This window comes from Grampus griseus, assembly GCF_964374135.1.
Source record: "Grampus griseus genome assembly, chromosome: Y".
In the NCBI taxonomy this organism is placed as follows: Eukaryota; Metazoa; Chordata; class Mammalia; order Artiodactyla; family Delphinidae; genus Grampus; species Grampus griseus.
Genome location: NC_139016.1, coordinates 17,275,123 through 17,288,795, shown reverse-complemented (window position 1 = coordinate 17,288,795; position 13,673 = coordinate 17,275,123). Strand labels below are relative to the sequence as shown.

The 13,673-nt window shown below is 44.9% G+C and overlaps 1 protein-coding gene across 1 annotated transcript in view; it reads right to left on the bottom strand.

The window, feature by feature from the left end:
- Nucleotides 1-13,673, bottom strand: part of LOC309817711 (BCL-6 corepressor-like) — a gene marked incomplete at both ends in the record, with an annotated part of 59,778 nt that overhangs the window by 31,687 nt on the left and 14,418 nt on the right. The window contains 6 exon segments of the mRNA XM_082646973.1: nucleotides 717-975; nucleotides 1,312-1,625; nucleotides 2,475-2,714; nucleotides 6,190-6,373; nucleotides 7,441-7,747; nucleotides 7,749-10,246. Coding sequence (XP_082503099.1) covers nucleotides 717-975; nucleotides 1,312-1,625; nucleotides 2,475-2,714; nucleotides 6,190-6,373; nucleotides 7,441-7,747; nucleotides 7,749-10,246 — 3,802 coding nt within the window.

The window sequence follows — 13,673 nt, the reverse complement described above, 5'->3', positions numbered from 1 at the left end:
GATAATACTTGTTACTACCACACGAAAAGGCTGAAACGATGAAATGCGTTACCATGATCTTGTGGGCTTAGAACGAGTGCTGAGACAATACAATCTACCACTGACATCAGCCATGCTAGGTGGGGAAATGCAGGTGAAATGGGCAGGGAGTTCGGAGCAAAGTCTAAGTCCCTCCTCTCATCTGCCCTTGGGCTCTCCTACCCTCTCAGGAATAGAGGTCTGTCCCCCTCCATTTCCACAACCCTGCTGCCTCAGCACCTACCCTGCAGACACTGACCAACAGCTGACCCCCATGTGTATCTGTTCATAAACAAGCCAAAATGGGGCTAGTAAGTTCTCTTCCCCTTGCTAATCAGAATCCAAAAGGCTTATTTCCACAAGCCCTGAATTATGTCAAATTTGATAGCAGATGTAAGTGAGCAAGCCTAGAGGATGCCAAACCAAGCTACCTGCTTAAACAAAGTAAATATCAGAGCGGCCTTTCTTTTCACACCCTGACTGAACAAGTCACCAAAAGAAGGGCAGCACCAGCAGGGCTAATATAAACATCCTGGGAGAATACCTAAGCCCAGCTCCTAATGCGAAGGGCGCTGGGCTCTGAATGCCATCTCCTCCCCTGCCCTGGTCCCAGGCAGTGCACCCTCCTACCGCATGTCACGGAGGAGTGGCCAGTGATTTCTGAATCTAGGAACCCACAAAAACACACACGAGGACACCCACCTCGTAGCCAAGTCGGGCAGCCCGCTGCAGGAGGGTCTCTCCAGTATTCTTATTGACAGAAAGTCTCCGTGCTTTCGGGTGCAAAGGGCGACACTGGGTTGTCTGTGGAGATGACCCTGAGTATAGCAGCTGTGAGGTCTGTGAAGCTGGCAGCAATTGCTGCACACTGTTGAAGTACTTCTGGTCCTGCTTGGCTGGTGACTGTTCGCAGTTAGATGTGAGCTCAGGCTGATTTCGGAATCTCTGGATGTTCACCTATCACAAAACCAGGCAGTACAAACATTTAAGGCCATCTTCCAACAGCTGATTCTTGCCCTGACTTACAAACCTGAGAAGGAGGCACTTTTTCCTTTTCAGGTGTTTGGAGGAGGGAGGGGTGTCAGAGGGTACTGGGGAAAGGATTTCATTCGTACTAGTTTGAAACTTCATCACCACCTAGGAGATATGGTCGCTAGGACAAGTGAGTCAACTTGGGGAATGAGATCAGGAAAAGGAAAGCTTTGTTCTTTGAGAAGCAGGAAACAGGTAGGCAAGCAATAACTTATGGAGTGCCTGCACAAGCCTGATTCAGGAGGAGATGTCAAAAGGTACCTGGCTATCTGCACTGTCGCTTTTCAGTGAGGTGCACCGCCTGGGCCCCTGAGGAATCAAATGCTTGGTTTTGCACAGTCTCTTCCCAGATGTTTTCTCAGTGCCATTAGTGTATTTCTGCAGCAGCATGGCACCCTGGCAATCCTCTTGATCATCTCTGTGCAGTACACCTGGCTTATGGCTTTGTTTAATTCTCTGCTGTTTGGTATGCAACATCAAGCCTGATGTGCAGCTTGGCTGGGGCTGCATTTGGTTGCCCACAATGGTAGATAAAAGCCTCTTCGTGGGCACGGAGCTGGAGGATACAGGAAAGTCTAAAAGGGGGGGTGGAGGGGTGAGGTGTAGGGAAGGCAGAAACGTGCGTTACAAGTTTTAGCTGGTACAGGAAGAAAAAACTACTGTTAACACTGATCACTTCAGTTTTCAAAGGTATACTAATTACATTTCAAAGCCTTAATTTTTTTTTTTTTTTTTTTTGCGGTACGTGGGCCTCTCACTGTTGTGGCGTCTCCTGTTGCGGAGCACAGGCTCCAGACACGCAGGCCCAGCGGCCATGGCTCACAGGCCCAGCCGTTCCGCGGCACGCGGGATCTTCCCTGACCGGGGCACGAACCCGTGTCCCCCGCAACAGCAGGCGGACTCTCAACCACTGCGCCATCAGGGAAGCCCAAGCCTTAATATTTTAATGACTCAAATTCAAACAGCAAATAAGTTAACCCACAAAATGAGTGTCATGTTTGTTCAAAGAACCATGACAAGAGAGCAAGAGTCAGCTCTTCATGATTTTACACCCCCACCTAGTGGGCTCAGATGCAGGACCTTCCCAACCAAGGACAACCAGCCTACATTCTAAGGAACTACCAAATTGACATACTAAGGTGCTGGAATGAGGGCACTGTCACGCCACAGGGTCAACAAGACTTACCTTCCTGAGCAGCCATGGTCTGGGTAAGAAAAGCCCAAGAAATAAATCTCCCTCCTTTCAACTGAGCTCCTCACTGTACATTGCAGAAGGAAGAAGTATGGAGGCTAGCAGGACCTCAGGAGAGAACTCCCCACCTACCACGTACTACTCAGCCAACTTCGATGGTGCTCAGGTCCTGTCCAGGGCCCTTTGCCACAGACGACAGGTGACCCACCCTCCAGGAGAGGCCCCCGTGTACCTTGATCATTGTTACTGGATTTGAGGAACTCCTCCGACCAGCTTCTGTTGCCTTTGGCCTCTGCACTCGTTCTGCTGGGTTTCTCTTCAGAGATTTCACTGCTCTGGGCAATGACCTCAGGCTTAACAGCCTGAGTCACTTCCTTCCTGCCTTGCCAGGCAGGTTTGCTCTCTGCCGCCAACACCTGATGCTCCCGTTCTGTAAGATGCAGCAAGTAGCGCTGCTTTTTGGGATGCAGCCCTGTTAATTCAATGCACACCTGTCATTTCCCTCTCAGGCCAGTCATCTAATGGAGAAATAACTACAAATTAATCAAAAAGTACCCTGGTGGGGTGGGTTAGTTAGCCTGTCTTACACATCAGTAATGGGAGTATAGGAAGGGAGGAGGAGTGTGGTCACTCTCTTTGCTGGAACTTAAGTCTTGGGAGACTTTGTCTCTCTGTCTTTAGCTATCTTGGGGCTTAAGTATCCAGCAACCGGGAAGAGGAGGTACGAGCACCTTTCCAAGGGCCTGTAGGTTGTATGTAATCATTACTATACTGCCCTGGAGGTGGTATGAGAACAGAGCTCTTCCACTACAACTGTTCAAAATACAAATGCCTTATCTTCTATACTGAATGGACTAGTAACTTCATGCTTTTACAGTTGGGGGCATGAAGGAAACAACCAAAATGAGGCACGAAGCATATGCAGTCCTTTTAAGCATACATGGTCCTTTCTTTTGGCAGCAAAATCTAAGCAAGCCAAGACTGACCTGAAAACCTCTATGAAAACATATGTCCATATTTTCAATTAAGTGAAGGCTGATATAATAAACAGACCAAGTATCTACCAAATATCACCTACAGAAAGAAAAACACTAATACTCACTTGGGTCAACAGGAAAAATGATGAAGGAAAAGGGACAGTAAACAAAGTGGTGAAAGACAGCCCACATCCTTTATGGGACAAAGCATATGGTCTCTACTATATGTTCTGGGCCTACAGCCCAGGCTACTACTGCAACCTTCAAGATAAGCAGAGGAATGCAGGGAACCTGAGAAGACCAATGGCACTAGGACGAGGAACCCTTTAGCAAAGTTTATTAGTGTATGTACAGGTTCAGAGGCAACTTCAAAGAAATCAATCTAGTTACTGCTAATCCTTCTCTGTCCTCTCATCACACTTAAAGTGAAAACTGTATCACTGAAACCATGTAACTGTTACCATTTCCTGTCCAGGAGAAAGGTCCTTGATATCTCAGCACCCCCGTGACACTATGTACTTCTATCCCTTTCATTGGCACGTATGCCTTTCACGGATGTCTCAAGACAGGTGGTTTGAAGACTGATTAGCTAGGTGATATTTTGTGTCTTCCAGATGAACAACAAAACAGTTGTTGAATAGACAGGACCCTATCTTCCTTGTCATATAACTTATCATCAGATTAAGAATCAGTTTATCAGCACAAGTGTTTCAGATTCCAAGTCCAAATTTTACATTTTAACTTCAGGTGTCATGTAATCACCTGTATCTCTAATAACAGTTTCAACCATTCCTAAACAGGCATCATTCTCAAGGAGAATATTTTCTACTTAAGTTTTCACCCTCATGCAAACTTCGTAAAAGTGATATTAGTTTATATCTCACCCACCTGATTTTTTGGCTGGCATCTTCTGCCCACAGAAAATACCCAGAACACTTGTGATGACTTATTTCACATGTGCTGGCAAAGAGTGATTCACTGGTAACTTCATCTCCCTGCTCCTCACTGAATGACAGCACCCCCACAGAAAGAGCCCTTTCCTGACAGGCTCTAGGCTTCCCACCTGGTAAAACCTGCCTGGGTGCAGAGGGTGCCCCTTCACCCACCAGGTCTGGGAGCATGCAGCCCATGTGTTGCCCTTCCCGCTCAGCCAGGCATGGGACTCCTGTGCCTGAACTTACAGTCTCCTCATGCCTTGTCCCCAGGGACCCCAAAGTGTGATGTCTGTGGCGCCTCATTCTGAACTATTATCAGAAAGCTCCATTGCTAAAGTCATGGTTCACTGAAATCACTCATCCACACACACAGTTTATGTTTTCTTCTGCTTTTCACAAGAGGATCTTTTCCCAAACTAGGTCCATCCACCCTTTCCCCAAATACCCACTTAAGACACTACAAGAAAAAAAAATAGAACAACTGAGACCTTTTCAGTGCTGCCTCTCACAGCAAAGATCTGGATTCTCTTAAATGAAGCCCTCTCAAGAGGGCTCTTGAAGAACACCTATGACTGTGCAAGATACACAGGCTATACAACCTACATGGGAGAGAAGCTATACAGCACATTCCTGCAGATATCAATTTAGTCTTTTGCAATTGAGGTCATTTTAAGGCCTATCCAAATGACTACCCTTGAAGACAAAGAAGACAGACAAAGAGATATGTAGGTGCACTGACCATGAGGATCTGCCATTGTAGCTACTTTTCTAAAAACAGAAAGTCACATGTCCTTGGTCTTGCAGTCTAGGCAGATGTTACCATGACTATGTTCTTTTCTTTTCTTTTCTTTTTTTTCAGCATGCGGGCCTCTCACTGTTGTGGCCTCCTCCGTTGCGGAGCACAGGCTCCAGACGCACAGGCTCAGCGGCCATGGCTCACGGACCCAGCCGCTCCGCAGCACGTGGGATCCTCCCGGACCGGGGCACGAAGCCGTGTCCCCTGCATTGGCAGGCGGACTCTCAACCACTGCGCCACCAGGGAAGCCCCATGTCTATGTTTAACACTTGCTTCCTGCACCACGGTCATATGATTCACAGCACATATGTCCCATAATATATCATGTTGTACCACAGTATTTCCTCACAAAAGCATCACCACGGCAACATTTACAAGTCATCACAGCAACAAAGCAACCTCTCTACTATTGAGCCATGCCCAGTTAGCACTAAACAAAATGGGGAAGTATTGATTGTTTAAGACTTACCAATGATCTAAATTCCATCCTCTGCAGGTAATTATGGAAACTCCAGCAAAAGCTAACCTTGTTAAAACTTATTTCCTCTACAGAAGAGGCATTGGGAATCTCTGTTCAAAACTCAAAGTAGTTTACAAAACATACACATGCTGTAGTGTAAGAGAGGTTTCCTGACCTAAAAAGTTTCATGAAGCTCTTTGACTCAGCCTTCTTCCAATTCCTGCCCAGCCATTTCCACTGAGCAGGTCCTAAGTCTGACCCAGCCAAACAGCTGGCAAAGAAGACCGTCACTGCGTGTTTGAGAAGGAAGGGATGAATGCCTCCTTGTCCTTCCCACTGATGGTTCCTATTTATGCACGTCCTAGTTTTAAGAACCTAACTCATATGTTGTCTTCTAAAGTGAAAATTTACCTCAACTGCCTATACTATCATGGAGTAAATGAAAATCTTGACCACCACATTTTCAAGTTAATTCACCTTTTTGTAGGCCACTGCCACAGAGATGTACCCAGAGACGTACCATATTAGAGTATTTCTAAATTCAGGGCCAGTGCTTCTTTGAAAAAGGATATATGTCCCAAGAAATAACCCACCCTAGGTGCTTCTTTCTTGGATGCCACAGCTTTCAAAAGGACAATCAACCCTTCACTCTGCAGACTGAAAGAGCAGCCTATTTCCCCCTGCAGCCACCAAACTGCAGAGTGAATTCCTTCCTCTCAACTCTGAGAATAGACTCAACCCCATTCTCATAGATGTGGTACCACACTCAAGCTACTTACCTCTCTCACTATCATTCTGGTTGTCAATGGCCTCCAGGGTTACCTTTTTCCGCTTTTTGCCCTGATTTCCTTTCAGCCTTTCCCGGTCAGTAGGGCTGAACTTGCACACCTCAGAGTCTTTGGTTGCAGGGTGGCCACATTTTCTCTCTTTCCTCTCCATCTCTGAGAAGCGCAACATTGCATGCTAGAAAGAGAATGAATATGGAAAAAGTACAGCTTACCATTAAAGACGTTTTAGTTGCCTTATCTTAAAGGAAAGTATCTCCAAAAAACGGTTTGCCTGAAAACAAATACAATTTATGAAATAAAGCTGTTTTACCGTATCCTTTTCATAAAATTTGGCATGCAAATACATATGCTGCATGTATGTATATTCATGAACACACTATTGCAAAAATACATTCTCTTTTGGAGATAAAAACAAAGATAAAACAGTAGTAAGAAGAGATGCACAATGAACAAAGATGGGCGTAAGCTATAAGCTTCCCTTCAAATATTTTGTAATAAAATTTAATTCTAAAAGTTTATGTAATATTCTAGTAAAAATAATTTGAAAAACAGAAAATTGCAGAATTGATGGTGAGCCAGGTAGATGTAATACTGTCCTTTTGCAATCCTTCTATTCATGTAATTAAGGTGGGCATTCAATGAGTCATTTACATAACTTTATCCATTTTTATAAACATGTGCCAACTTTTTTCATGACTTTACAGCAATAATTTGACTTTATTCATCTTTTAAATAATGCTAAAAATCTTGATAAATTCCTGCATGAATGATAATTCACTACTGAGTTTAGTAACAGGCTATAGCTCATTATACAAGGGGTGTGTGTGAAGGCTGCACGAATGCCACAGACATGCAGCTCCCACACACTTCCACCAACTATCACCACATAGGGCATTCTGAACAGCAATTCTAGGTATAACTGTTAACATACAGTAACAGCACAGAAATTAAAGCAACTTGTAAACATCACACAATCTTTGCAATTATTAAAACTTCTGATATTAGCATTTGAGTGAAGTCCTTTTAGAGTCTACACAATAATTTGGAGTATGCAGATACACGAACCTCCTAAGTCCTACCATGTACTCCCCTTACTGGAGACCTTTCAAACATTTCAATTACCATAAGCTTCATTAATTAAATCTGCCTACTGTCCTGCCCTACCATGTCCCCCCAATCCTCTTCATACATTTAAAACACTGACAACTACTCAACCTCCTGAAATTTGGGTGGGGGGCTCACCTGCAATGCCCACTGCTCCCGGCTGAGCTGCCTGGAATCTGTATACAGTTCAGTAGTGACACATTTGAACTGGTCACCCACATAACCAGTAGAGTTTGCAATTCTCTTTGCCAGCTTAGATGGCTTTGGTTTCAGAACTTTGATATTGTTTGATTCTGCCTCATCAACTCCATCCTTGGTATAAATGGGGGTGATGTCCACGCTCGGTGGGGCACTGCCCAAGCAAAGTGGTTTGGGATCCTTTTGGGTTTCACCAGAAGTTACCGCAGGGCCATCATTCCCAAGGCTTGGCTCCAGGAATAAAGACCGACATCGCCAGGTTCTCCTTGTTGGTTCCCACTGGAATATTCTCCGTGCTTAAACGGAAGACAGACTGGCCTGGAGCTTGTTTGAAAGTACAAGCTTCCTGAAAGTCACTGATCTGCCCCGACTCCTCTTTCAGGGCAATAAAATCCTGGCGTGGCTGCAGGGCTGGGCCAGTTGGGGGTTTAGTGGGCTCAGCACTCTGGCCAACACTCTCAGCCATGAACCTGGCTTTGGATAGGTCTGCATCAGGTTTCGCACCTGGCTCTTCCTTGAGAAGATGTACACAGATAAGACTGTCACTCCTGATGAGAGTTTTCCCTTGATTCCAGATAAGGCTTGCATTTAGGTTCTTTTCAGTGGAGACTTGTGGATGTAACGTGGTGCTGTTAGCTTCCAACACCTCAGGAAACTGATTCCAAACGGCTGAGTCCTCATAGGAGGCTCTGTCGTGGGACCAGGACAACTTCTCTGTTTTCTCTTCTTTAGTGGGCATAATGGGCTGCACCATATCCAACACATCTTGGTTGGCCACAAACTCTGGCTGGCCCAAGGGTACCCTGTAGGGCAATCTAGGTTTTGTGGCAAGGTGCCCGGGAAAGACAGTACTGTTTGGCAACAAAACTGGGTGAGGGTAGATAGGTCGCTCACCATGTAAGGAGACGCGACTCAGATGCGCGCTTTCAGGTGCTGGGTAAGGGAGGTAACTCCTAGGGTAAGAAATTGGTGGGGACCTGAACGCCTCATTTGGAGATAGAAATATTGAATTTGGTGGGAGGCCATTCTCATTTGCTTTGAAACTCGATTCTGGGTTGCTGGCTTTGGTGCCCTTGCTGCTGATGCCACTGCCATGCTTGGCAGTTGTGGCCAGGGGCTGGCCCATGTGTTGATTAAAACATGCCATGGAATCCATGGAGCTCCTGCTAGTCTTGTTGCCATCTGCACTGGCATTTGGGACTGGCAACACAAAGGCTGGGTGACCCGTGCTCAGCACTGACCCCGAAACGTTAGTGACTGCAGTACCTGTGTTTCCCACTTGGAGACGTGAAGAACTGTGCAGCTGCGAGATGGCCCAGTCCAAGGCCTTGTTTTTCAGTGTCAGGCCTTTGCCATTGTTCTCTTTGTTACACCTTGGTCCAGGCACCACCCAGGATGAGGTAGCCATGTTAGTGATCTCAGATCTACAGGCAGTACAGCTGTTTCCTGGAGGAGACAGTGTTTCTTTCGGAATCTCACTTCTGGAGAGCACTTGGCCACTTCCAGTTCTGCTGTAAACCAGGACCTTGGGAGCCATCTTTTTCATGTGGTCAGCTGTGGAAGCATCTACGCCCACCACTTCAGAAAACAAGTCTAGGGGCTTATTAGTGACATCTTTGGTAACCATCTGCTTCTCCAACACAGGAGGTGAGCAGACAGCTTTTCTGTGTTCACCTGCTGTTTTCCAGATGTGCTCAGGAACTGGCTGAGTACTTCTGCCTCCTTCTGGAGTCTTCAGATATTTGCTGCTGCAGAGCCTGGCCACGGGGAACTCGCTGCTGACGGTCATATATGGCTTTGACAGGGAAATGGAGGGCGAGGTGGAAATCGTGGCATAGTGCTTATGAAATTCAGAGTAGGTGTCTGCACTGGGCTGGGAAGGAAAGCGGACTCTTGGTAAAGGCCAAGGTGAGGGGGGCAGTAGAGGAGCTGTGTCCTCCAGCTGGCCATGGGTGACTACCTTGGCAGAGAGCACCCTAGAGTGCTCACTGTTCTGAACGTGGAAATGTGAGTGGGAATTAAACAGGTTCCCAGGACTGACGTCCATCTCCCAGGGCAGGCTTTTGTCTGCACAGTGGACCAGAGGCGGGACAGGTGGAGAGTCTGAAGGCACTGGGAGCCTCACAGCTGAAGCAAGAGATGATGGGATGTAGGGACTGACAGAGTGAGGGACTGACAGTTTTCGCTCATTTGTGAAAACTGGAGAATACAGCGGCTGGGCTAAGCTGTGAGACTGCTGAAGTGGCAAGGTCTTGTATTCACTGAACAGTGAATACTTATTTGGTGAGCTGTGGAAAGGAGAGATGGCTGGCATGGCCTGCTCCATGTAAGGACTGACCCAGGGCATCTGCTGGTAATTAGCACCCCTGATGTTGAAAGGGCTGTATCTGGCACTGGCAGAGCTATCTAAGCCCAATGTTTCTCTTGTAGGTATAACGCTTTTTTGTATACTAGGTGGTGTTTTGTAAACAGCACTGAAGCTATCTGGGGGTTCTCCAGAGACAGCAGAAGCCTCCACTGTCTCGGGTATATTCAGTTTGAACTGCATCTCTGGACTTCTTTCTGAAGAAAACCCAGGGCCACCTAAAGAGCTCATGGCAGCCTCCTGACCTTTCTCTGAGCCCAGTTCACACAAGCCAGAAGATATAATGCCTTCAGGTACACAGAGCTCTTTTGGAATCTGGCCACTGCGGTCCATGCTCACCACTGCCACGCCATCAATCCAGTGGGCAGTAGTCACATCCACCTTTACAGAAAAAGAACATGGGTGTTACTTACCATTCCTTCAAAGCAGCAGTACCCACCCCAAAGAAAATCTGCAAGTTAATTTATTATGACAGCAGCCTAACATTAGAGCATCCATGGTTAAAGATGAACTAAAAATAAAATACTCACAGGGAAAAAAAAATAAATAAATAAAAAAAAAATAAAAAAAAAAAATACTCACAGGGTTTGCTTTTTCCACTACTACAAATAAATCCTATCTCATGGCAGTGAAATGTGCTGCCTGCTTTCTTCACTGCTCCGTTCAACTAGCATTCTAAAAGCATGTGAAATGTTTACCCCTTTAGAGTTAATATACATTAATTAAGTCATCTATTAACTCTGAGAAGTTCACCTTCTTGGCAAAAATTCTATATTACAATTGAGAGGACACCATCTCCACCACTTTGCACTACCCTCATGGGATTCAGAACTCACACTAAACCTCCCCAGCCCTGTCAGGGTTGTGGGAGGGATTCTTTCCTGGATATAGGAAGGCACAAATCAATATAACCAGAAACAATCTTCCATTGGACAACTGGAACATGGCATATTACCTGTCTCATTTCTAAATCAATGAAGAGTCTAAGGGTCAAACTGTGGTTGCATCTTTTGATTTCCTCTCCCTAGTATCTGAAGATAGTCCTGTGTTTCATATTTTACTGGTAAAAGGTAAACCGTAAGGGTCTACTTAAAGGCTCGAAATGTATCCAGCTGATGGCACTGACAGAGCCAAAGACAGAATCTCAAAGGCAGTAAGAGAAAAGTGACTCATCACAAACATGGGAACCTCTATAAAATTATTAACCAATTTCTTAGCTGAAATCTTGCAGGCAAAAAGGCAGTGGATGATAATATTAAAAGTGTGCAAGAAAATAACTGTTAACCAAGAATACAACATTACAACATCTGCAAAACTGTCCTTCAAAATCGGAGGAAAAATTAAGGCTTTTCCCAGATTAAAAAACACACACACACAAAACAAAAACGATGAAGGAATTCATTACCACAAGAACTTCCCTAGAAGAAATTCTAAAGGGAGTCCTTGAAGTTGAAACAAAATGATGCTCTATAGCAACACAAAGTTACATGGATTACAAGATTCTCCCATAAAGTTAAATACCCAGGTAAATAAAGGACCTTGTACCACTGTAATGTGGGTCCATCTTTTAACTCTATTATGAAACAAAAAAATTTTATCTATGTTAATGGATACAATATATATAAAGACATAATTTTTGACACCTATATGGAGACAGTGAACCTAAAAATACATAGTTTTTATACACCATGGACGCTACCAATCTAAAATATATTATTACTACTGAAAGATGTTTTATATAATCCCCACGGTAACCAGAAAGAAAATATGTATAGAATATACACAAAGGAAATAAGGAGGGAATCAAAGCATATCACTACAGAAAGTTGACAAAACAAAGACATTAAAAGAAGAAATAAGGGACCAAAACACTCAAGACATACAGAAAACAGCAAAGGTAACAGTAAATCCTTCCCTATCAGTAATTATTTCAAATGTAAATTAATTAAACTCCAGTCAAAATAAATACATTGACTGACTTGATAAAAAAAAACACAGGATCTAACTATATGCTGTCTAATAGAGACTCACTTTAGAACACTTGCCAAAAGACGCATCCTAGGACCCTATAAACATCCCCTACAACACCACCCCCACATTTGCACAGGGCAAAGACTGCTCCCAAAGTTGTGACCACCAGAAGTTCTTGGACCTCTCACCTGCTCTGCCCCTGCCATCTTGACCTGAATTATCCACTCCCCTCTGTTTGCACCTAAACAAATTTAATTTCGCTTATGGTCTTTAATTTTAGCATGACCACTGCATGTAAATCAATTATGACGATCACCATCTAAATCGTCCCCTAATCCTAAATCAGGGTAAACTGATCACTGTTCGCCTCCTGTCTTTTGGCTCACAAATTATATTTTGTCCTGTTAGGACCTTCTCCAACCTGACTTCCCACACCTGATCACCGGGTGTGCAACACAGAGGTGCCGAGTGCCAGTGTTAGCTTGGGAGACACAGCTCGATTCACTCTATTATAAAGAAGAAACTAACACACCATTGTAAAACAATTATACACCAATAAAGATGTTAATAAATAAATAATTAATTTAAAAAAAAATAAAGGAAGAACATTCTACTTTCTGTTACCCTCAATGAACTCTTACTCAACAAAAAATCAGATATTCCTCCCAAGGAACACCTTGGGGACAACCAGCAAGCCTGGCCTGACTTTGGAGAGGTCAATGGATCACTCACTCCCCTGGGCAAACTGAGGAGTCCATCACTCCAGCCCCAGCTGCTTCTCATTGTGGTGGCCACAACCTAGGAGTCAGCAAGGTACACAGTTGCAAACAGACAGACTCCCAGAGGCCATAAACATTGGCAAAGAAATTGGGGTGGCCCAAGTCAGCATCTGCCTCCATTCCAGGCCCTAACCATGTGAGGGAGTGGCTAGGGCCCTGAAGCAAGGAGAAGGTGTGTATTTGCTGAAAGCACCACCCTCCTTCCCATCTGAGGCTCCCAGGGCACCAATCTGACCTGACGCCTAACAAACAAAGGGCCTTTCCTCCTTAGGACAGTGGGAGAAGAGTCAACCCACTGCCCTCCATGAAGCAATGTCATGAGGACCATCCCGGCAATGCTGGAGTTTGGGAAGCACTGCATCCCACTGTTCCCTGCACTGCCTGATCCCACACAAGCTTCATCCATGTGTGAGCCTCCCAATAAAAACTGGAATGCTGGGATGGGCTCAAACAGAGGCAAACAGACTCTGCAGGCAAACCAGGCTGGAATTTAAGTGTGCCTCTAGGGTTGTCAGGCACCTGCTAATCCACCCTACAAGTGCCATATTCCCTTGGTCTCCTCCAGAAAAAAAAAAAAAAAAAAATTAAAGCATCCCAAATTAAAAGGCAATAATTACCATTTATTCCTCCCAGAAGCAGTACTTCTTTCAGTTCTGTCCTTGTCCACTAGGCCCTGCTCCACCTAAGCAACAGAACCACAAGCAATATACACTCCCCATGACCACAAAGTAGAAAGATATTCCTCTTTTTCCACCACCATCCATCCACTAAAGGTCAATAACTCAAAATCTCTTAGAAGTGTTCCTTTATATTTAACACATACCCTATCCCCAGCTTGAGAGAAGAAAATATAACCAGGAGCAATTGAGGGCCATCCTACTTAGCTAGAACACTTTGCCCTTCCTGGCCAAAGATGCACTACTTCACTGTAAGTGAGTTTGTGAATGAATAGTTGGGCCCAGGCTTCGCTGCCTGTGTTGCTTTCACTGAGCAGGAAAGTTTTTGTCAAGCACTGAGGAATTTTTGTCATTCAGACTGTGTATCTAACCATGAATATT